Source organism: Leptinotarsa decemlineata, unplaced genomic scaffold (assembly GCF_025532065.1).
Source record: "Leptinotarsa decemlineata unplaced genomic scaffold, Ldec_3_MD MMD2_tig00026328_RagTag_RagTag, whole genome shotgun sequence".
Taxonomy (NCBI): domain Eukaryota; kingdom Metazoa; phylum Arthropoda; class Insecta; order Coleoptera; family Chrysomelidae; genus Leptinotarsa; species Leptinotarsa decemlineata.
This window is the reverse complement of record NW_027412688.1, coordinates 30,618,896-30,644,600: the sequence shown is the minus strand read 5'-3', so window position 1 is coordinate 30,644,600 and position 25,705 is coordinate 30,618,896. Positions and strand designations below refer to the sequence as shown.

General features: G+C 34.9%; 2 protein-coding genes across 2 annotated transcripts in view; both read right to left on the bottom strand.

Annotated features, from left to right (window-relative positions):
* Sol1 overlaps positions 1–1,026 on the bottom strand; it is a 425,973-nt gene extending 424,947 nt beyond the window's left edge. Inside the window, exon 1 of the mRNA XM_074182744.1 lies at positions 871–1,026. The gene's annotated coding sequence lies outside the window, so the exon portion shown is untranslated. The remainder of the gene's footprint in view (positions 1–870) is intronic.
* A 9,176-nt stretch (positions 1,027–10,202) lies between these two features.
* Positions 10,203–18,749, bottom strand: LOC111502240 (homeodomain-interacting protein kinase 2-like). Its single transcript, XM_074182720.1, has 4 exons — positions 18,722–18,749; positions 16,966–17,156; positions 14,785–15,009; positions 10,203–10,859 (listed from the first exon to the last, which is right to left on the bottom strand). Exons 1-4 carry the CDS (start codon positions 18,747–18,749, stop codon positions 10,203–10,205), a joined length of 1,101 nt encoding a protein of 366 aa, XP_074038821.1.
* Between the last annotated feature and the right edge of the window lie 6,956 nt (positions 18,750–25,705).

Genomic DNA, 25,705 nt, shown 5'->3' with positions numbered 1-25,705 from the left:
TTTGACCATCTTCAGGGACAGGTAGCTAGAGTATTTTAAAGTTCATTGCATTTTTTTTCTATTGAAATGATCCCTGTGCTTTTGAATTAATATTCTCTCTCTGTATACTCTTGGATAATTATTTTAAGTTTTATCTAGTATCACTGTATCTCAGAATGAGATAATGTGAGTGCCTTTTTTGTTGAGAGCATGCTTGGTCACAGCTGATTTGTCTCTTTGTTCAGGTGGACAACTTCTCTTGTGTTCAGAGAGACATGTACCCACACTTCTTTTCCTGGTTCCAATGTAGACCCACCCGAAAAAAAAATTTCACATACGGTCAGTTATCGGTTATGAATAAAAAAAGCGGGTCCAGAAAGGATCCCTGAGGAATTCCCCGACACATTTCATAATATTCAGCCACGACAACATATTTTCACGATAATGTCGAATTGCTTCTGACAAAACGAAAAGATCACTTCTGAATTTTTCTATATTTTCATCTGGAACTTTTTTGATAATTTTTGAAATTTTCATGAGACGAACACTACAGTTGCTAGATTGACGACTTTTTCCAAAATTAGGCTTACACTAATTCAGTTTTCGGAAAATGGTTGGTTGTATAGAACAATTCATAATGAAAGGGATATTCAATCTACTGATACTTTGGATGAGTTGAGTTTCTTATAATTCCAGTCACTGAAGTACTCTTGGAGTAAACCAAATTATTTCTGGACAAGCGAAAAAACTAATTACACCCACAACATTTTTTCAAAATTAAATTTTTTCATAGTTTTTATCGCTTGGGTTCATGGTTCAATTTTTTTCTTTAGGAATATTTCTACAGGGTTTCTTCTATATAAAAAATTTGTGAAAAACTTTTCTACATACCTCTCAAGTGAAGTAACCCGAATCGTCACAAACTAAAACTCTCACAATCACTCTCTAGAGCACAATCAAATCCATTCCAAAGCGCAGTTATCGAGAGAAAATGCCCAAGATCGAGATGTGATACCGCGAGAAAGCAGCAAACCAAGCTTTCCACGTGTTCCGTGAAGACTGAATTTCCCTCCGTGGAAATCCATTCATTGCAATACCGCGCATACTCCACATTCGCATACAAACAAACTCCAAACTCGCTCTGGCAAAACTCTATTCTACTAAAAAGAAAATATTCGCTGAAATTCTGGCAATGTTACTGTTGGGATGTGAGACATGTTCGCGGTACAGATTGAACTTGTTTTTGTAGCTAGGAAAGCTTTCAATGTTGCGAATGTTCCGACCCTTCCTCCGCGTCTGCACGAGAGGCCAATGGAATATAAGTGTCAGAGAAGATTGTTACACATTGATTACGTGAGAGGTGAAATTCGCTTTGTGGAAAAGGTGTCCTTAACCCATAACAGAAATACCTAAACTTAGTACTAGATGCCCGATTTTGAATTTTTCATATTTCAAAATGGATGCATAAGTGGATTAGATAAATTCAATACTCTGTTTATTTTTCTCAAAAAATATTCATTTAATCATCAATTTTCATTTTGTCTCCTTCAAAATAATGGGTGATTTTTTTGCTGGTATCTTTTTGGCAACACTGTTTTTGACATATCACGAGGGAATCGTGTCTTGTGTCATTGTCAAACTTGTTCAGTTTGGTCTATAATTTAACAATGAATCGATTTACGAATGAACAACGCTTGCGAATTATTGAATTTTATTATCAAAATTCATGCTCGGTGAAGAAAATGCATCGTGCACTTCCTCCAATATTTGGGCAGTTTCGTTGGCCTACTGAGGGAGCTATTCGGAAGCTTGTTACTGAATTTCGAACTCATTTTACATTTTTGGACATTAAACCACAAACACGCATACGTAGTGTGAGGACCAAAGAAAATATTGTGACTGTATCCGCCAGTGTTCGTGATGACCGTGAAATGTCGATTCACCTCCGTTTGCAGCAATTGGGCCTCTGTTACTCGACTACGTGGAAAATTTTGCGAAAGAATTTGGATGTAAAACCTTATAAGATACAGCTAGTGCGAAAATTGAAGCCACACGACCTCCTACAACGTCTAACATTTGGTCAATGGGCGCTGGCAAAGTTGGAGGAAAATCTACATTTTTATCGAAAAATTGTGTTCAGCGACGAGACTCATTTCTGGTTGAATGAATTCGTTAACAAGCAAAATTGCCACATCTGGAGTGAAGACCTGCCACAAGCCTTGCAAGAGCTACCGATGTATCCCGAGAAAGTCACTGTTTGGTGTGGATTATGGGTCGGTGGTATCATCGGACCGTACTTCTTCAAAAACGGCAATGTCCGGAACGTTACTGTGAATGGCGAGCGCTACCGTGTGATGATTAACGACTTTGTTGCCCAAAATGGAAGAATTGGACATGCCTGACAAGTGGTTTCAACAAGACGGTGCCACATGCCACACGGCACGCGAAACAATGGCCCAATTAAGAGCCGCCTTCGGTAAACAGTTCATCTCACGTTTGGGGCCCGTCAATTGGCCGCTTACATCGTGTGATTTAATGCCTTTGGATTATTTCTTGTGGGGTCATGTTGAGGCTCATGTCTACAGGGATAAACCAGCAACGACTGACGTTCTGGAAGTCAATATTGAAGCATTTATACGTGAAATACCGGTCTATATGTTAGAGAGAGTGTGCCAAAATTGAACCTTGCGCATGGGCCATCTAAAGCGGAGCCGCGACAACATTTGCATGACATCATCTTCAAACATTAAATTATATTTATCGTTCTATCGATTCAAAAGATTTCATAAATTTTTTTAATTTTTTTGTGTTGTTTTGAAAATTAAATCCCATACCTCTTAAAAAATCACCCGTTAGTTTTTTCAGATGAAATACACTTGTGCAAGTGTTTGATATGCACTTCTCGGTCGATCGTCGTGAAACGTCATTTTCTCATGGGTCTCTCGAATCCTCAGAATGGAAAAGTCGCAGGGTGCTAAATCTGGTGAATACGGTGGCTGAGGCATGATTAAAGTGTTGTTTTTGGCTAAAACATTACAAGCAATAGCGATTGAGCAGGTGCACTATCATAATGCAAAAGATATGAATGGTTTTTTCATACTATCGGACGTTTTCTTCGTATTGCTTTTCGCAAGTGGCACATAACTTCAAGGGAACACGTCTTATTGACGAAAACTCCTGATGCATCACGCTACAATAATCGAATAAAACAGTGGGGCAAGTCAAGTCAAGTCAAAAATGTTTATTAGACTTTTGAATTAAATTACAAAATATTTGTATATTGTGTGGGGCCTTGCTGTAGGCTTATGGCTCTTAAGGCTTAGTGGATGGTGTGTGTTGTCTTGTGTAATGATGTCTAGTGTGGTGATGTCTTATGTTGTAATGTGTTCCTCTTGTTTTTCTTGTTTTTTCGTTGCTCCGTTAGAGCCTTTAGAGACCTTGATATTTCATCAAACTTGGCGTGCTTTTATTGAATGGTCTTGAATAATTGTTAATCGAATGTTCGTTTCCTGCGAAATTTTTTTACTTTATTTTTTCTTACATCAATTATTTTGAAAAATATTGTCATTCCTGGAAAACCATTGAATATAAAATAATCAAGTTGATTCTTTGAACAGAAAATGTTTTCAAATTATGTGAATATTCACTTCTAAAATGAACATTCATGTTTCATGAAAACTACTGAAAAAACAATAATTTTATAGAAAATAATTCGTAATTTTATCGTCAATAAATATATTTTTGACCTGATGTTATTCAGTTTCACTAGCCATTCTTCATAAATGTTCAAGATTTGAGGTGAAAGAATAAAAAGACATTCTCAATTTCAAAGGAGTTTATTTACTTCGTTGAATTACATGCAGTGTCTGAAAACAAGAATTCGTTCAACTTATAATTACACATAACTATTTAACGTATTCAAAAAACACTTCTCACTTTTACACTAAAGCTTCGCCATACAATGGCTTCTTCGGGTGTGTCTTTATTAACTATATTCTACATGCTCAATATACCTGATTTTACAATCTGAAGTACCTAAATTTCAACTACCTGAGTTTCAACTGGCCATTCAATGTTTTATGTGTACCTCAGTTTGTAATGAATTGAATGACCTACGCTCATATACCTACCAGTTTCCACATTTGAAAAAATATTCAGTAACAGGGAGTCATTCGAATCTAACTGATTATTCAGTGAATTACTTGAATTTTTGAATCTATTGATTTCTGAACATTCTAGAAGATTGAGTTTTAAACTTTTTCCTACTAAACGTAACACGTCGTATTCATGATTGAACTCATGTCCTTCTGCTAAAAGGTTGTTTGCAAATGTGGAAGAAGTCTTTCCATTCACAAAACTGCTTCTATGACGTTTAAATCTTTGGATAAATGTTCCCCCTGTTTGTCAGCTTATATACTCGTGATCTATCCAATGCCGAAGTTTTGTAAATAGAAAGACCGATTACACCTTTTAGCAGAAGGACATGAGTTCAATAGTGCATATAATGTATTACATTTAGAAGAAAAAAGTTTGAATCTCAATCTTCTAGAATGTTCAGAAATCAATAGATTCAAGAATTCCGGTAATTTACTAAATGATCAAATAGAATTGATATTTTTTCATATGTGGAAACTGGGACATAACCACTGGTAATTTAATCAATTACAAACTCTAATATACATTAGAATATAGTTAGTAAAGACACGTCCGAAAAAGCCATTATATGGCTAAACGCGTGTTGCGTTTTTATAAAATTGTTCAGTGGAAATCGCACAATAAAGTGTTATTTGAATACGTTATAGATTTTCATCAAATGTCAGCCACTTCCATAATATAACATAACGTATTGTTTTTCATTATTATGATGAAAAAATGTGTGTATTTTCTACAACATTTATTATCTTCATTCCCTCTTCGCGATTATTATAGACGCTGCTTTAGGCTCCGTTGTAATTTTATTCAGCATTTTTTTAAACTTCGTCACCTTCTGAAATTCATTCATTCATTTCAAATGATAGTATCCCCTAGTGCAACATGATTTCATCCCAAGTTGGTCTGTTCTAGGAATCGCATATTGAAGAGTGAGTCTTCGTTAATATTTAAATCAAGTTGAGAATTTCAAAGATTTTCATTCTAAGAAATGGAACGTCTTGTCAATAGAAGATATCATATCAAACCAATTTCTCAATGGAAAATGGGAATTCTCCAGAAGCTCGTTCATCAAGATCTCATGTATTTTGCAAATTTCATATATTTTTCAGATAATTTCAGTCCGCCCTATCTGTATCTGTAGAGTAGGGAGGGTGAGTGTAGGCCTCATGTGACCCATTGTACATCCTCCCGAGGAGTTGTCCTCCTAGATCATCGTCCATTCTGTCCTTTCCAGGAAAGTGGACAGGTCACTGGGATACATCTCCTTTATATCGGCAGGTGTAGGCCAAGACTCGCCGAACACATACTCTCTTATTGACGATAACTCCGGGCACTCGCACAGGACATGCCTGACCGTCTCATCTTCATGCTCACACATCCTGCATAGAGGTGTGTCCACTAGCCCCATAGTATGGAGGTGTTTCCTTAGTTGATAGTGGCCAGTTAGAAATCCTACTGTTAGGCGTAGATTTTTCCTGGTCATTGCCAGATATTTCTTCGGCGCCAGCTTCCCAGGGTCGCCCAAGGTGATCCTGGCAAGATTGCATACTTTGATTTCATCCCATCTCTTTAAAGATGGAGCACGGGCAATCCTATAGTAGGTGGTTCTTCAGTAGCCAAATCTGATCATTGAAACTGTGACGATAGTGGTATCAAATTAACATTACATTGCTGAAAAAGCTGCGATTTCCCTTTCAGCTTCTTGACTACACACAATGTTCCAAAAACTGAAAAGAGAATTTGTTGAAAGTTATTTCTCTAATGTGACACAGTTACATACATGTTTCCTTTTCTTGAATGGCAGATGTGGATCTTGATCGTTGGGAGGATCCTGAAAATAAATTACTGTCAGTACAACGGATCTGTGTGTATCTATACAACTATCGAACATGAAACTGTGAAAAATATCAATAATATCCTTTATACAAAAGATTCTATGGAAACTAATATACTGCATTGGTTTTTCAATAAAAAATATTTTGTGATAATGTATGTTTCCACCTCAGCTGTTGATTATTATAATTATAAAAATTATTAATAACTCAAAAATTGTGTGAAAAATGTTGTAATATAGAAAAAACTTTATGTTTAATGCAGAAGCTTTCTTAATGCCATCGTTTTCATTTATAATGACAAAAATGAAAAATTCAGATACCATTTTATGATAGATTTGATAAATTCATAGATACATGGATTTTTCATAGTTCAATTCAGCATGGTAGGATTTGAAAAACCAGTGACTCCCATAAAGAAGAAATATCAACATTTTTTGTGGAGTTTCATGTTCAATGTTATCGATATAATAGACTTATGATATATTTGGCGGTATCAGATTTATTCAAGTATTACTTCATGAATATGATAGAACTCATGAAAATCCATTAATACGAGATTTCTACTTCAAAGTTCACAAAAGCGCGTGTTCAGCTGTACGACAGAAAGTTCACTAAAAAACTTCAAAAAGAGATAGAAGAGTTTGTTTCTCGCACGGTAATGATATCATGTCGCAACGTATATAGGGTGTTTATCAAACGTCCGGAAAAAATCAAGGGACTATTCTTTGGATCATCATTAGGATTTTTTGTCCTTTGATAATTTTTGATAGGGCGCTCTGTTTTGGGGCCAATTTTATTTTTTTTTTCTATACGAATGACATGGATAATATCGAATCTTCTGCCAGCTTCATTATATATGCAGATGACACCAATATATTTATTTTTGACAAATGTGAAAATACCTTGAAACAAAAGTGTACAACTGCGGTTGGTAACTCCATTTCATGGTGTGATCAGAAGTCTCTCTATTTCAATAGTAATAAGACGAATATAATTCGATTTCACAACTACCAAAAACAATGCAAAACTGTAACTGTAACAATGAAAACTGATGAAATCTTGATTGAGACTACTTTATCAGTTGAATTTCTTGGAATTACTGTAGAAGCTGGTTTGAACTGAAAAGAACGTTGTACAAACTTGATCTCAGAATTGAACTCATTATGTTTTATGTTCCGAAAACTTAAGAACATTTTGTAACGAGAACAATTATCCGTATTATATCATGCACAAGTAGCCTTCCGATTACGATATAGCACAAAAACGCATTTTGAAAATTATTTGCGATACCCCAAGCAGAGCATCCTGTAGACCGATTTTCAAAGAATCAAAAATTTTAACCATGACGAATATTTTAATTTTAGAAATGTTGTGACTTCGAAATCTTCCGAATATTTGAGCCTGAAGATTTTTAATAAACTGTCTGAAGAAATAGTTAGTTCCGCCAATATTTCTATTTTCAAACTCGCTTGAGAATATATTTACTCGGCCATGCTTTTCTTTGAGCCTGAGGATTTTTAATAAACTGTCTGAAGAAATAATTAGTTCCGCCAATATTTCTATTTTTAAACTCGCTTGAGAATATATTTACTCGGCAATGCTTTTTATACATTAGATGATTTTTTTTATTCTTCAGATTATAAGGGACTATTTCTATGTTTTATCATCAAAATTAATGTATTATTATTATTGTATTATTATTATACATTTCTCACACAGGCTAGTGCTAGTGCTGAAATTATTCAAGTAGATCACCTGTAGACCACGGTTTTGTCAGTACAGGAAAGATCCTACCCAGACAGCAAAGTGTCTGGGACTCGATCAATTTCAACACGGCTCCGCTACATATGTGAAACATTCGTCTGAGAGAAAGATTGTTAACAGACGTTTGGGTAGGTTTCATCAGCATGGTCCTGCTGCTGGATTAATAAGAAACATTTTACAGACAAGCATCTGTAAGGAATCTTGCATAAATGTCTGTTATTTATAATCCAATATCCAGCGTGGTATTGGCCGGGAAAGTAGTTGTTTTCCGCTAGACGTTTGTTTACCGGATCATACTGTGTAGGTAGTTGGGAGAGATTATTATTTCGAAATTCATTTCGAAACATTCATTTCCTTATAATGAACAAGCCTGAAAAAGAAACACGAGTTGCGGTTTTGCGAATTGTTCGGTGGAAATCTTACAATGGAGTGTTACTTTGAATACTTTCATGAAGTATCGGCCAATTCCATCACATAGCACCAGTTTCCAGATAACATGAGTGTTACGAAGTGAATCTGTAGCTTCTTCAGGTGTAACTTGAATCTATTGAAAACTCTTGCCACAGCAGAACATCAGGAGGTGATGATGATTTTTGAAAAAGGACGACTCGTAGAAACAAGTGAAGTGAAGGCCGATGACTGATGTTCAAGAAACACTTTATACTAACTTAATAGTTATTGTAGCTTCTTCAGGCGTGTCTGTACTAACTTAATTAGTAGCTATTGTATAACAAAACACGTATTGCGTTTTTGTAAAACTGTTTAGTGAAAATCTAACAATAAAGGAACAATTCATTAATATTTTCACTAAACAGTTCAACGAGAACACAACACGGGTTTCGCTAAACAATAGTTTCTTCAGTCGTGTTTATACTAACCTAGTTAGTAGCTATTGTATAGCGAAACACGTGTTGCGTTTTTGTAAAACTGTTTACGATAACCTGTTTCGTGAATATATAATGAATCACAATGTTGTTCTTCGAAAATATCGCTTGAAATTAATGAATTTTTATATCAGCTATGATGAAATGACGTGAATATGTATACTCTTGGATAATGGACAAAAAAAACTGTAGCTTACCGTTGTGTGCAACCTTTTACGAGCAACACGTGTCTGAGGGAAGAACTCATGACGGAGAGCTTTTATGGGGGTGATTCGTTCTCCCTGAAATGGAAAAAAATTTTGAAAAAATAAAATTCTGCTTTCATTCGTTCGGGCCAGTCTCAATTACCTACACTGTAGATTGATGGAGTGACTCCTGTCAGAAAACAACTACTCCCCTGGCTACTACCACGAAGGACGTTGGATTATATCTGCTAGGTGTCAGTCCATTAACCTACAGTGTAGGAAGCTGAGACTGGCCGGAACAAATAGTTCAATTTTCATCAATTTCCAGAAAATAAATTCACTATATGATGTTTCGACAATCAATGGTGGTTGTCATGTCTTCATAAAAAGTACCTGAATTATTTGGAGGAAATATGCGCAGACTTGGCAATTTGTTTCAAATGACTTCCTTGTTGTTTCTATACAAAAAGGTTCGAAATACGGAGAAATATAAGTTAATTTTGAAATTTTCAAGTAACAAAAAGTTAAATTATAATAATGTGTATTGTATCTATATTGAATCATTGATGTCTATTCATGAAGATTTTAATTGCTTCAATGTAGAATTATTCTTTGATGAATCTTTTTTTCCATTAGATTCAAAAGCTAATAGTTTTATGATTTCATAGTTAGTGTTGTGATTGTCCTGAATCATATATTCATTTAGTGATGTACTAGAATTTTCCATATTTTGATCTTCATTTAATATATACCGTGATAAATTTGATGTCAGCTTAATATATTTCTTTTCACAATTGTTTCCAGGAATGTTATGAACAGAATTGGAATTTTTGAGGTATTGTTTTCAAGAAGATTATAAAATTGTCTGGGTAAGTTTGTAGGTTTTGAAGTTACTTGATGATGTTGTTTGGTCCCCTCATAGCCGTCTTTCAAAACTTTTTGGATAACAACGACTGAAGAGAGTCATACGAAACAATTTATACTGTCTTCATGAAAAAATGATAATCTCCATTAATTTTCGAAACTGAAGAAATAAAATGTATTTCAAATGAAGGATAATAATCGTACTGTACCGAAGGGAGGAATTGAAAAGGAACATGCATAAAACTCGGCTGAATAATGAAGAGAAAAAAGGAAAATTCCTTTTTTGTTTCCACTATTTGTGGAAACAAATAATTGCCATATTTTATACATGAAGATATCTAATTGACTTTTGATTCAACAAGAAATTCAAATCCAAAGAAACCTACGATTACATAACAACTTCAGGAACTCACATTTATGGATACAGGACTTTGTTGTTCTTGAGTAACACTTAGACCAACTGCTCCTGACCTCGTGACGTAATAAGGCTACCACATTTCCAACTGAGGAAGTTTGAACTTCAGAATTGATTTGATAAATCAATTGTAAACATAATATTGCAAAGACAACGAATTATTGTAAGAAATACTTCTATCAGTCATACTTACGGGGTTCATTTGTAGCACCTGCTTCAGAAGTTCCACAAATCTCTTTCTCTCAACTGCCTCGACCAGCCACTGGTCATCGGTGATATCTTCCCGAATTCGAAATTCTCCAATTTCGTCTAAGCTCTGGAACTTGAAGAGTCGGTTTTCCTTAGGTTCGATGCTTGTAGACTTTTCGTATTCCTGCTTAGTTTGTAACCGCCAAGAACTGGTGCCATTGTTCAATTCCTGGCGGAAAAACTCGACAGTGTTCAAACCGCGAGACAACAAGTCCGCGGGGGGCAATCCTTGAACATCGCAGATGAACCTAATCTGGTCGTAGGAGCATAGACCAGGGTATAAAGGAGAGCCGAGGTAGAGTTCTGCAGCAATACACCCAAGCGACCACATATCCACTGCCTCAGAGAAAGGAGCCCCCAGGATGACTTCGGGAGCCCGGAAAGGACGCGTCTGCAAATATGTATTGCACACTGCGTCTTTCACGTTGATAGCCATTCCGAAGTCAATTATTTTCACCTTGTAAGGCTCTTTGGCGTGGTTCACCAACATGATGTTCTCCGGTTTCATATCGGTGTGAATGATGTGTAGGTGCTGAAAAATAAGAAGTCAGTAAAATTCTCAATCGGATCCGACGACAAATGTTCAGTCAAATCTTTGTCATATTTGGATGAAAACTTCTTTTCCTAATGGTTACTTCCGATCTCCATCGAGTATATTTTGTTACTGTATTCTGATCGTTTCAAGGTGAGTTGAAGACCGTATCGAAGAGAGATACATATTTATGATTAAATAAATATTTTGAGATTGCATTTAGAAAAATTTATTCTTTTCAACTTACTCATACAGTAGTTTCTGGTATCATATGAGAGATCTGTCTGTCAGATAGGATTCAATGTCCAGTACAAGTCAAGGAAGTAGCTGTTTTTCAGAAGGCATTTATCAGAATCTACTTTGTAGACACGTTGAAATATTTATTTTCCGTCTATGCATTCGATAAACATTCTTCAATTGATTTTTGGAACAGAATACCTGATGACGAGATACTTGAAGTTTCCGACAAAACTCACCATACCATTTTTCAGATGCGGAGCAATATTTTATTCCAGCAATACGAATATATTCTTTTATTAATTTTCAATAGTCTACACTTTACACTATATCTGTATTTAATAACACCTCATGTGACATTTTCAGTTAACAGTTAACAAAACCATACGTGCTGAAATTCTATCAGATATTTTTTTGAACACTCAACTTGATAGTATAATTTTCGTGATAAGCTGATACGTATTATAATAGTTTTTTTGGAAAAAAGTTCTTTGGTTTGCAACTTCTTCATCACCGGACAAAAAATGCGGAGAATTTTCAAAGAATGGAAAAAAATTACTACAATAAGAACCCTTTATGAAGACATGGTGTGCATACACAGAAGTTTTTCTCTTTTAAAACAACTACTGCCATAAGCACATTGTCATACACAAAAAACACTTTCATATTTTCGGAATCATACAAGGTCTGTTAAAAAATAAACGTGACTATTCATTTTCCTCAAAAATATGTATCTGCTCATCAATTTCTATTTTGTCTCTCTTTCCCCTTATATATAATACTCATTTTTACTAATCCTCGAAGGAGTCCTGATATGAACTTTTTGGTGAGTCTTTGAGATCTCTCAGCGACTTGGTTTTTATATCCTTAATCGTCGCAACATGCCGTCTTTTCATGGGTCTCTTTGACATTGGAAACAGAAGAAAGTTGCAGGGGAGCAATTGTGGTGTTCTTTCTGGTCAGTGGGCAAAACCTTGACATTTGATCAAACTTGACGTGCTCGTTTTGTCTTGGCTCTCCTGGGCTTGTCCAATGAGACGACTGGACTTTGATTTCGATGTCACCAGGTATGACCCTTTCAAATAAATTTGGATTGCCGTTGACGTCATTGAACAATTCCTGAGCGATGCCCATGCGACGATTTTTTCCCTCAATATCCAGAAATTTTGAAACGAATTTCGCTGCCACATACTTCGCGCTTAGAATTTCCGGAAAAATTGCATGACATAAGCCAACCGATATGCCGAAATTCTCAGCAACTTGTCTAATAGTGTTTCGACGATTTTCCATAAAAATTTTCTTCACTTCTTCAACATTTTCATCGATTGTAGATGTGCTGGGGCGTTCAGAGCGAGTGTCGTCATTCATATATTTTCAATTTATTGTGAAAAGCTTGTACTCTTGTAAACATTTTTCCGACTCAGAGTACAATCATCGTATGGCAAACATTTCGATTGTTTTTGAGCGGTAATTTCCCTTTTTACACAAAATTTACTGCAATTTCTTTGATCCAATTACTTCGATAGCATAAAACGCCCTTTTATTAGCTTCACCTGTATCTATGTATGTATGTTTGTTTCTAGCTCTCAAGCTCGCGATCTGTATTGACGGAATTATTGACATTATTGCTTGATCTATTCGCGGGCAGATGGCGTTATATGTAACCTCCTTGATATAATTCGAACTCACTTTACATGTATTTTTCATTTGGAAAAAGTTATTTTTATTAACACGCGCGGCTTTTGCCTCATTTGTAACCCTCCTTTGCGCGCCTGCTGCTTTGGGCTTGATAGCTGATTTTCAGGCTTCCTCTATGGAATCAAAAAAATTCAGTGGTGATGGATACCCGGAATAATCACCTGAACAAAAATGGAATTCACAATATTGCATAAGCACATGACATAGTTATCTTTCAGACCGGCAAATTCATAAACACACTGTGCGAGAGAGCGCAGGACGGGCAGTGAGTGTAAGGAACACTCACTGTCGATCAATCTCAAGAAGACTGAGATGGTCCTTTTCACCAGGAAAAGAAATTTATCGGGCTTAAAACCTCCCGAAATCTTCAAAAGCAAACTAAACTTCTCTGAAGAGGTAAAATACCCTAGTAGTATCCTCAATAGGAAGCTAACATGGAACTCTCATCTACAGAGTAGCGCAAAAAGAGCATACGTGGCTTATGAGCAATGTCTGAGGACAGTGGAATGCGCATGGGGTCTTTCACCCCGTGTGGTTACCTGGATCTACACGGCAATAATAAAACCTATGTTATCATATGGAGCCAGTGCATGGGGACCGAAAGTTCCACAAGCAACGGGCATCCAAAAATTATATCAAATATTGCGACTGGCTTGTTTAAACATCACAGGAGCCATGAGAGCAACACCAACCGCGGCAATGGAACTAATCACGGGTCTGACCCCTCTGGATCTGTACGTTAGGGAGGTTGCGTTTATAGGCGTTTATAGCCATGGGTCGATTGCGCACGGCTGGTGTAAACTTCGAAGTAGGAATAGGTCAATTGAGGCTGAGCCTAGGTCGGGAAGCGCTAACTGCGCAACCTCTGCTGCAGGCAACAAGCGATGCAATTGAACACAGGGGTGTGTTTAATAAACCCTACCAGATACAAATTGAGCAGAACATAAAGTCAGATGATACAAATGCAATACGGATTTATACAGACGGCTCAAAAACCAAAGAAGGCTCAGGGTGTGGAGTGTACCCCAGATCACTGAGCCCAGAAATCAAGTGGGGAATGGGGAGAAATACCAGCGTGGTCCAAACAGAACTGACTGGTATCTCAATCGCCACAAAAGAAATTTCTGGCAAGAACATAACAATCTGTACTGACAGCAGACAAGTCCTATTAGCTTCGAACAGACAACGTATAACCTCAGAGCTGGTACTAGAGTATCACCAAGATTTAGCCAAAGCCTCGGTGGATGATAACATTATCCTGAGGTGGGTTAAGAGGCATAACATGAGTGAAGGTAATCGCATTGCCGACTCTTCAGTCAAGGAAGCGGCTGGACTGAGAATTTCAGGACCCAGTGGCACCTACGGCCTGATGACTTCGACAATTGCGGAACTAGTAAATTTTCACATCCAAGCTCAATCCTTGAAGAGATGAGATGGAATCAAAGCATGTGATCTTACCGGGATCACTTTGGGCGACCTTGGGAAGCTGAAACCGAAGTAATATCCGGCAATGAATAGGAAAAATCCACGCCTAACAGTAGGATTTTTGACTGGTCACTGTCAACTGAGGAAACACCTCCATAATGTGGGGCTAGTGGACACACCTCCATGCAGGATGTGTGAACAGGAAGATGAGACTGTCAGGCATGTCCTATGTGAGTGCCCAAATTCATCGTCAATAAGAGAGTGTGTGTTCGGCGAGTCTTGGCCTACACCTGCGATATGAAGGAGATGTCTCCCAGTGACCTGTCCACCTTCCTGGAAAGGACAAGATGGACGATGACCTAGGAGGACAAGTCCTTGGGAGGATGTACAATGGGTCACGTGTGGCATACATACTGTAGGCTCACGCCCACCCTCCCTACTCTACAGATACAGATAATCATGAAAACTTACAAATTATAATAAAAATGAAATTTTAGTTCATTTTGCCAGACATTTGACGAATTAATTTCATCTGACAACTATCCATAGTGACAAGAAATCTTACCTTGAGTACATTCAATCCAAGCAGAAGCTGCCGCAGTATGATCTTGACGACTGAAAGTGGTAGAGGGTTGAAATTTTGATGTTTGACGAAGTCAAACAGACTTTGCTCCAACAGTTCAGTTACAATGCACGTGTGCTGATTATACTGAAAGCATTCAAATACCTCTACGAAGTATAACTTTGAGTCAACGTTGACTCTGGACAACATATTGAATTCGTTTCGAGCCTGAAAAGAAAACAATTATTTCAATAAGTGGTCATATTTTGTTCGAACAAACAGTTAATTGGCGAATAACGTGTCAATGATCTATTCAATTTATTGAAACTAACAATATCTCTGAAATCATCTGTTGAGTTTTTGTCAAATGGTAAAATAATTTCTTCTTCCTTCTCCGAAGGATATAAACCAGGTGACATTCGATTCGAAATAGCGTGTAAATGGTTTTTGAAAGAAATCAAGTGCCCCTTGCAAAAATTGCTAACGTTATAAACAATTGACTGAAAATGGAGAGTTTGTTTTTTTGCAAACATCTCAAAAACTATTAGACATTTTTCAAATTTGAAAAAAAAATAGGGAAAGAAATTTCCCAAATGAAAGTCCGACTGTTCCTTCCGCATCTGTAGGACAAATATTTATAATTTTTCAAATATTATTTCAACAATTACGAATTGCGAAAATTCAGGAACTCACTGGATAAATGAATGAATAATAATTCGCGGTCAAAAAACTTTTTTCGTGATTTTCCAGATGATTATGCATTATTTAATTGAGTTTTTTTTTTTACTCAAACAAGAACTATTGTTGAAAGGTTATGGAATAGATTCTCGATATATACATCTCTAAACTCTGTTCGATGTTCCATGCTATCAAGGTTACAAGTGATGTTCGCGTCTCCAATTAGGCGGATGGCTCTTTTCCGGATAGAATCCAGCAGCTTCAGGGTATGCTTGAGGGCGGAGCTCCATACATGAGAACAATACTCCAAAGAAAGTCTGATCTGAGCTTCATAAAGCATCAAAAGTTGCTGAGGGGTGTACAGTTTTCTGGTTCGGAACAGTGTTCCAAGCTTTTGAGAAGCAGCCTTTGCAATTCCAGCGACATGATTGTGCCAAGACATATTGGTGTCCATTTTAAATCCCATCAAACTTATCGAAGCAGAAAGCGAAATTGTCTGACCTGACATTATTATATCCGGTTCGGAGACATTTAACTTTTCGGAGAAAACCGATGCCTGGGTTTTTGTGGCATCGAATTGAACCTGATTACTTTCACCCCAATTCGAAATCACTTGGAATTTTGGTTCTTTCCAGTAAGTCGTTGATATACAATAAAAAGTGGGTTTAATTTTCAACTCGAGTTAATTTTGTTTTTTTTTTTTATTTTTCCAACGGAAATAGACTATGAGACCTTTCAGAAATAACTCAAAGAAAATCTCAGATTTGTTATTCAAAAATTATCGCACTCGCGATGTACCTGTATGTATAAAATAATGTGTAATTAACTGAAAAATCATGACAAAAATTTTATTACAGCGGATTATTGTTCATTCATTCATCCCGTAGATGCTTGAAGTTTTTCAATAACTGATTCTGATATCTAACAAGTTGAAATAATATTTTTTCAATGAAGGTCCAGAGTACCCATTCAAGGACCTTTTTCCAACTCCCTGAGAAAATTATCAATATTGGTATTATTGTTCCAGAAGTTTACACTTCCTTTGAAATATTTCCTTCTTTTTCTGAAACTTTTCTCAAATTTGAAAAATGCCAGATTCAAATCAGGATCTGCTCTAGAATGTTTTTCCTATATATGTGCTTCCTAATGTTTGTTCATATAACATACTTCACATATCAAGGATTCTTCGTTTATTGTGTTCCACAAACTGATTCAACTATTGGCTAACGTACAGTAACACATGTCATGGTTTCAGGAAATGTTCAGAGAAAATCTCACAATGAAGTGCAACTATATGAATTTTTTTGTGAAACATACGTGTAATGGACATTTTTCCCCCAAAAATCCCTCCGTGCTACTTGAACATATTTTTTCATCTTTCAGATCATTCCACAAATACAAAAAGAAATTTCAAACTCTTCTGATTCATGACAAAAAAAGTCGATGGACTCCGTTCAACTGGTTATCAAATCAAAATTTTGTCAGCCAAAAAACTGATCTACTCACCTCCTTGCTTTCAGCAAACTTATCCTTGAGAATTTTGACTGCGTAAAATTCGTTAGTTTCTTTCTTCCAGCACTTAACAACCTGTCCGAAAGAACCTTTACCGAGAAACTGAATGACTACATATTGGTTGTTTGCGGACTGCAGCACCTCGTTTCTACAGACCACATGACTTTTTGAGCTAGCATTGGAACCTGAAAATTAAAGGTATTGAAGTTGAGATACAAAAATATTCTGCCGAAATAAAACCTTCGCTGTGAAAACATTACCTACTTTATCCAAAAAATGTTTTGAAATGGAGGCTTTCATGAAACGGTTCGAAGTAAAAGTTATTATTAGTAACATTCAGCTTTCGAAAAATATAAACGAAGTCTCAGTCGATTCGAGATAGCGTGCAGATAATAATTTGAAAAATTCAATTGCCGCTTGCAAAAATTGCAGCAGCTACAAATAGTTAACTGAGAAAAAAATGTTGGATTTTGCAAATATCTCAAGAACAATTTAACAGTTTCCAAATTTGGAAAGCGATTTGAAAAAAAGAAAATATTTTTCTTAGAACTGATAAAATTTTCCCAGAAGGTTGAAAATATGTCCTGAATCAGATACAGTTTGTCAAGAATAGCAAAAAGTTTCAAAATCACAATTTGAGATCGTCTTAGCTGTGCGCAGAAGACAGGAGTGAAAATGCCCACAGCCCAGTCAGTCGAATTTGTCTGTTGTGAAGTGAGCATCGCGGGTTAACCGAGTGTACAGTCCGAGCAGAAATAAAGCGTAGAGGGTACAATTTGAGTATTGTAACTTAACCAGGATGGAGTTTAAATCAAAACTTGATTGTAAAGTGCTGACAACTCAAACAAGGGAAATTATAGTGAATGTAATTTGTTATGCAACAAGAAGCGGCAGAAAATAAACCTATACAGTTCAAGAAAGAGCTGCTATGGCAACTGGCGTAAGTTAAAACAGTATACAAAAAATTTCAAAGGAAGTGAAATCGATTGAGAATGGAGAAGCCGCTGCTTTTTCGACACCAAATATAAAAAGAAAGAAAGCCGCAGCTGAAACTAACTTAGATGGTTTTGATAAAAGATTGCTTCGAAGATTCATTATTAATCACTATACTGTCGATAAAAAGGTTCCAACTCTTCGGCGCATACATCATAAAATTAAATCCGAAAATAACTATGCTGGTTCCTACGAAAACTTGAGAAAGGTTATGCATGACATGGGATTTCGTTGAAGGAAAACGAAAAATAATCGAAAATTATTAATGGAAAAGCCAGATATCGTTCAGTTAAGAACAAATTTTTTGCGTATGTGAGTATGAAAAAAATTTGAGAAGAAAAACGGACCATAATTTTCATGGACGAAACCTATCTTCATTTCTCGCATACCCACATGAAAACCTGGAATGACAACACTAGTGAAGGTTTACATAAACCAGAATCAAAAGGGCAAAGACTAATAATAGTGAACGTGACCAGTGAAAACTGGTTTTGCGAAAAATGCTCATTTGAAATTCAGATCAAATACGAAGCCAGGTGATTATCATAACGAGATGAAATTCCAGAATTATATAAAATGGCTACAGGAGATGCTTATTCCTAATTTACCACCAAAGAGACAATGCTCCCTATCACAATGTGCACATGAATAAATCTCCTACCTTATGTAATAAAAAGATCGAAATGATGAAATGGCTAATCAAATTCAAATACCGCGATATAAAATGTATAAAATTAATGAAATCATGAGCGCCCACGGGCATACCGTTCTAAGGCTTCCTCCATACCACCCTGACTTAAATCCTGTAGAGTTAGTGTGGGCGTGTTTGAAACAATTTGTTGCACAAAAAAAAAATGTAGATTTCAGCTTAAAAACCGTAGAAAGATTATGCGATGAAACTGAGTGGAAAAAACGATATGAGCATGCTCAAAGTTTTGAACACTTTTCTATGGAGAAGGAACCAACTTTAGATTTCATGATAGACGACATGATAATCAACTTGCAAGAAGATAGTAACACTGAACCAGATTACATCAGTTCAGACCTTAGCGAAGATTCATCCTCCGAAGATTGAGATCAAATTTTTTTACTAAAATTTTTGCGTTTTTTGCCTTTTGTAATTTTTTGCTTTGTATTGTTTCATTTGTAATATATTTAAAAGTAAAATAAAAGCAACCTTCTAATTCAAAGCAAGTTTTATTTATTCATTCCAAACATTTCTCCGGATAATGGCATAACAATTATTTATAATTTTCTAACTGAAAAGAATACTAATCCCATAATTGAACACGTTATCTTTATAGCCCTCGTTTCCTGTCTCGACCAAAATTATTTTGAATTCAATAATGAGAGGGACTAATACTGGGGACTTTGTACATTGGTTTCCCAGTTTATTGAGGAGACTGTACATCTATACTAAGCAGACACAACTTCAATAGTAAATATGTGCATCTTTGTTTTTCCTAATGCTTTCTAGAGTTACTCGCAGGCCGCAAAAATTTCACCATTTTTCCTATTCTTGACAAACTGTACTCTGATTTGCGCAACACACGCCCACTTTTGGTCCTTCAATGAAAAAATATTATTTCAACTCATTGAATCTCAAATTTGAGAATTGAAAGGAATTCAGACAACTACAATGAACGATAATTTGCTGTCAAAAATCTCAGAATAGTTTTCCGTTGGGAAAATGAAAAAATTGTAATTTTCCAATTTGTTATCAACAATTTAGTTAGGTTTAAAACTAAAAAGCTTCACTATCCATGGAAAGTATATTTTTTCAAGTTCACCATCGATCCGTTTCTTTCATGATCAGAAGCTACATGAAAATGATTTTCAAAACTTTTCATCTGCTATTGTTCAAAAATTTGTTGAGATAATTCGAAAACAAATTTTGGAAGCATAGCCTCTGATGCAAATAATGATTAAAAAAATCATTTTTAACTTTTTCATTACTCAAAACCTGATTTCTTAATCAACAATTTTTTCTACTACTTTATAAAATGATGATGTATCTTGCACATTGATAGCTGAGAAATAAAATTGGCAATTGGCAATTTTTTTTTTTTCAAATAATAAGTTCCATCAATGATCATGTTTCTAAAATTTTTGAATAATCTTATAAACAACGTATTCACTTGTAACAATTTTTTCAACAATAGCGGATACAACATTTTAAAAATCATTTTTATGTAGCTTCTGGTTATAAGGGTTCGATTTTGAGATATTGAAAAAAAAAATTTCCGAAAATCAATGAAGATTTTCAATTTTTAACCTGGATTTGTTATCAACAAAAAATTGAAAAATAGCAACTACATCATCTAGAAATACTCGTACTTGTCAATCTCAAAATGACCTCTTTTGAATTCTGTTACTCAGAAAATTCCATCTTTTATACCAGAATGAAAAAACCTGCAAAAGTCGCCTAGTTGCAAATTTGAATATATTGAACGGATGTTTCATCTCTATCACTTATACTGTACTGAAACGTCTATATTACAAGATTTCTTTTCAGTGGAACCTAGAAAATGTCATAGATCAGTGAGGTAAGAAATAAATTACCTTCTTGAGATTTGTTTTTCGGTACATCTTGCCACGGACGAAATATTTGGACACTAAACTCCATTCTACGAAACAAGAAAATCAACTTTGCCAAACGCCACTGTCACACAATTGATACCAAAATTAAGATGTTTCCAGGACAATATCACATATACTAATGAAGAATTCAATCACATAGTGTCAATTTATATTCAGAAATCTTCATTCCATTCAGGTAAATATATCAAATTGGAGAGAGAGAGAGAAATAAAAAGTTAATCAAATTTTCCAAAGCTCATTCAGAAATTTATTGAGATATTTGATGATCACAATATATCAAAAAGTGTCAATCAAAAGATGAAGATCTCATTAGATCTGTTCTGAAAAAAAAAAAAATTAAACGATGTTGAGTTGAAAAATACTTTGTTTTAGATCATGCAAAACTCTGAGATACTAGATAAATTGGGAAAAAATATTTATACTATTGGTGAATCAGGAATTCCAGAAAATTAAAAATAATTGTCCCCTTTCAGAGTTATACAGGCCGTCTTTTAGCTAATCTCCCTGCTTTTTTTGGAAACGGTAACTAAGAAATAAAAATCATTCAAATTTTCATTGTTTATTCATTGAACAATTCACCCTAAACAAATACATTCTGAAGCAATGACTCTTTTGAATAATGATTTGCATCAAAAATTATGTTTAAAAAAATCTGTTTGAAATCTGTTTCTCCGTTAACCAGCTGTCGCACCCCTACGAACGACAACCTTCAGAAGTCGAAACTTGTGCGAGCTAAAGATTAACGATGTCTTAACTTTCAACGTGTAATTTCAACATTATTAAATTATCTTATGAAAAACGCATTTGTTCATAACTATTTTTTTAAGATTAGCACATAAAAGATTTTGGAAATCATTATCATTTACCTTCTGATGATAACGGAACGATAGTTGAAAAAATTTTCCCAATAATTGTTGAAGCTTTTCAATTTTCAACCTCCGTAAATTGTGTTACGGAACTGAAAATTAGCAATTGTGCTATTTTCCAACGGGAATCTATTGGAAGATCTTTCAAAAATAGCCGAAATAATTGATTAGGTAGAAATAAGTCTTGAAAGAAGGATTACGGCATTACAAAAATTTCCGAAACGAAAAAGTACAAAATTTCATTGTGTTAGGGTTCCTACCTATCGATTTATTGGGTTGTCTAAATTATATTTTGATGACATCGGAACAATTTACAAAAGAATCAACGACAAGACTAATTTAAAATTGTTGCCACTAATGATGGTGGTTATTTCAACTGAAACGCTAAAAAATATCAAATGTGATATACCCTTGGATTGTGAATTTATCGCTTCACCAACATCTGTGATAAAAAGATAGGTCCGTTTACCGTGTTGACACGAAACGTTTTATCTAATATGTAATATTACATCGTCACAGTATACTTCGAATAAAATAATAGTTTTTTCCATTCTTTGACACTTTTCGAAATAACAATTCCATTCGAAAAAAACGAAAAACATCATTTTTGGTTTTCACCGTATAACTTGAGAAGGTCTCCGTTGAATTTTCTTCTAACATTCTAATGTTTCCGATGACAGTTAATTTTTATCCCGTTTAATCGTCTTCGTATCTGTTACAGTTTAGAATATAGCAATGTTACCACATGATAAAAGAAACGGCCTGTATCTCAAAGTAACGAAAAGTACATGAAATCTTCATCTGGAGAACGGAGTTTTTTTCTGGCTACTCAAAATCTTTGTTTTTAATAATCAGACAAGAAAGATAGCTGGAATTTTTATAGGGATTAGTGAAAATAAGGGGATGTATTTGAAAACTGGGCACTCTACAAGTGAGCATTAAAACTAATTTCCTCTTGACTGATAGAAGTATTTTTCTGCGATTTCCATGAAAGAATAGGAAAAATGCCGATAAATCATTAGGATATAATGAGATTTCAAGCTTTCTATTGATTTGCACACTTCTCACATTCGACCTTTTGCATTAACAGAAACGAGTTTAACGTATAGTTTGAAAATGTCTTTATAGGATGAAACTGAAGTAACATCAATTACATATAAATGTGGTGAAAAACAGAAAGATTCAATTCTCTTCCTTCTTTATGATTACTCACCACGTAGTAACGTATAAGTTTGAAAATGTCTTTTTTATAGGATGAAACTGAAGTAACATCAATTACAAATAAATGTGGTGAAAAACAGAAAGATTCAATTCTTTTCCTTCATTATGATTTCCTACCACATAGTAACGGCTACATTCATCAATTTATTGAAGCGATATTTGTTAACCTTCCAAAACTACATTATCTAGAAATATTCCCACTTGTCAATCTCAAAATGCGCCCTAAGGAATTTTGTTAGTCAGAAAATTTCACTTCTCATTCCACAATGGAAAACCTCGCAAAGCTGGCTAATTTGAAAATATGAATTTATCAAAGGAATCTATAGAAATATCAAAACAGTTTCATCTCTGTTAGTTATACTGTAACGAAACATCTATATTACAAAATTTGTAGAATTTTTATTTCAGGGAAACCTAGAAAATTGACGTTATATTATAGACTCGTGAGGTTGGAAATTACCTTCTCGAGATTTTTTTCCTGGTGCATCTCTCCACGGGCGGAATATTTCAACACTAAACTCCCCTCTGCAAGACATGGTAAACAGTTCTGCCAAACACCACGTTTACACAATTGATACCAAAACTGTTTCCTGAACAATGTCACATATACCAATGAACAATTCATTCAAATCAATTTATAGGGTTTCCAGAAATCTTCATTCGATTCAGGTAAATAAATCAACTTGGAGTGGGAGAGAAATTTATTGAGATATTTGATGTTCATAATATATCAAAACGCCGATGTTGAGTTGAAAAAATACTTTGTTTCAGATGTTAAACAACTTTATGATATTTTCTTGTGATACTGGTCAAATTGGATAAAGTCTGCATCAAAATTTTTCGCATATGTTCATACGATTGGTGAATGATGAATTTCTGAAAATTCAAAATAACTTTGACTGATGGCGTTTTATCTCTTTGAGAGGTGGTCGTTTTTTTAGCTGATCCTACTGTTGCTACCTAAAACAGGAAAGCTCAACAAGGTAGGTTAAATGGTATAAAAGTTTACTATATTGGAATACTAATCTCTTTCCGGATCGATAATATCAATGGCTGGTTAAACCTCTGAAGAAACTAGCCACTCGCGCCAGCGAAACGTCAGGAAGAAATTCCAAAAATCCACGGCTTCCAAACTCAAAAAACACTGAAAACCTCAGCCGCGAAAGTCTAAACAATTTTTTCTATTCGCCAACAACTAGAATTGTCAAATTTCGTTTTTTGGGCTTAATGATATGAAACAAAAAAATAGAAACTTTCGATAGTGTTTCATATTTGTTATAATCTGATATACACCAATTTCCACTGAGACATTTCTTCCATTATACTACATCATCAACTATTTTTTCATACAAACCTGTTATGGAGCACATAGTTGAATTTGTCATTACAGTGGCTATACGAGTGATGAAACAATCTAGAGGCCCGTATTCAAAGAAATAAAGTTGATCATCAAAATTTGAGGAAATATTCTAACATCAGAAATGTTCAATTGTAACCAGTCGCTCTTTCTAATCTTTTTTCAATACCTGAATGGTAAACAATATCCTAGATATTCGGTTTCAATAAATACTTTAGGTCAGATATTATAGATATTTGGTTTCAATAATTACTTTGGCTCAATTGTTTTTACTACCTGTTCGTGGGGATTAAATTCAGGTCAGGTCAGAACTCATACTGTCACTTTCATTACAAATATTCTTAGAATGGACCACGCGCAACCTTAAGGATAATGGCATTCCATGAATTTTGATATTTTGGTATGATGAACTTTCCAATGTTCTGATAAAAAGTCTCCAGGGGCACAACACAAAATAATAGATAATTGGGTTGTACATCTATTGACATTCCATAGACATTACCCAATATTTTCCATGAGAAGATAACCCAACAAAATGAAAATTTTACGAAATTTTGACAAAATTTTTATTTCTGATGGCAACTTATTATAATTGTGCGAAGCTTTATGTGATGACTGATTTTATCTGAAACTTGTGTAATATATCTTCAATTGGATGTTAGTTGAATTTTCCATATTATATGGATGGCTATTACTTGATAGTTATATTTCATCTTTGATATATTCAGGAAGCATATTGTTTTTGAATTGATATTGAAATATGAAGGCATTTAGATGTTTACTTCGTTATACTATGAATCACACGTTAAAAGGTAAGACATCGTTAATCCTCAGCTCGTACAAGTTTCGACTTCTGAGGGTTGTCGTTCGTAGGCGTACGACAGCTGGTTGACGGAAAAACAGATATACTTAAAATTTAAAGGGCTACACAGAAAAGTCAAGTAGTTATTATTTCGGAAAAAAACCTGTATTCACTATAAAAATCTTGCCTCACACATTTGTCACAAATCTAAAGAAATTAGAAACATCAGAGTTTGAGGTGAGATTTTCATAGTGAATACAAGTTACAATAACGAAAAAGGATTGTTTTCCGAAACGTTAACCACTTAAAAAAGCTAAGTATATAAATGTAATGTTTCATTGATTTTTTCAATTTGTAGGCAACATTCATGAAAACGACAAGTTACTGACTAATTGGGCTTTCCAGTAGTTTAAATTACGCAGTAACTTCTCAGGGTGAAATTTTCAGTTTGTCCTGCACTAGAATTCAACAGATTCAGAATTCAACTTTCATTTTGTCAGATTGTGGAATGTTAAGAACCCATAAAACCAGTATGAAATGTTAAATGATCATTGAAAATTGGTGAGCTGAATACGCATCTGAATATTTGAGTTTTGAAATGATTCGATGAAAAAATTGAAAATTTTGTATTTGCCGGTCTGAAAGTAAATTTCGATTCACTTGTATTCACTTTCAAATTTTCTGGTACAAAAATCAATGATACATCTGCAAATAGTTGTATTTTACAATTTTTCAGAATTTCACAAGTATCATTCGTGTATAGAATGAATAATAGGGGTCCCAGAACAGATCCTACTGGTCATGGTTTGTTGAAATATTGTTCATATTCAAAATCATTCGTTTTCGAAATACGACATGTTAAAATTTTCCAAAACATGGTTGGTTTTTGTCAAT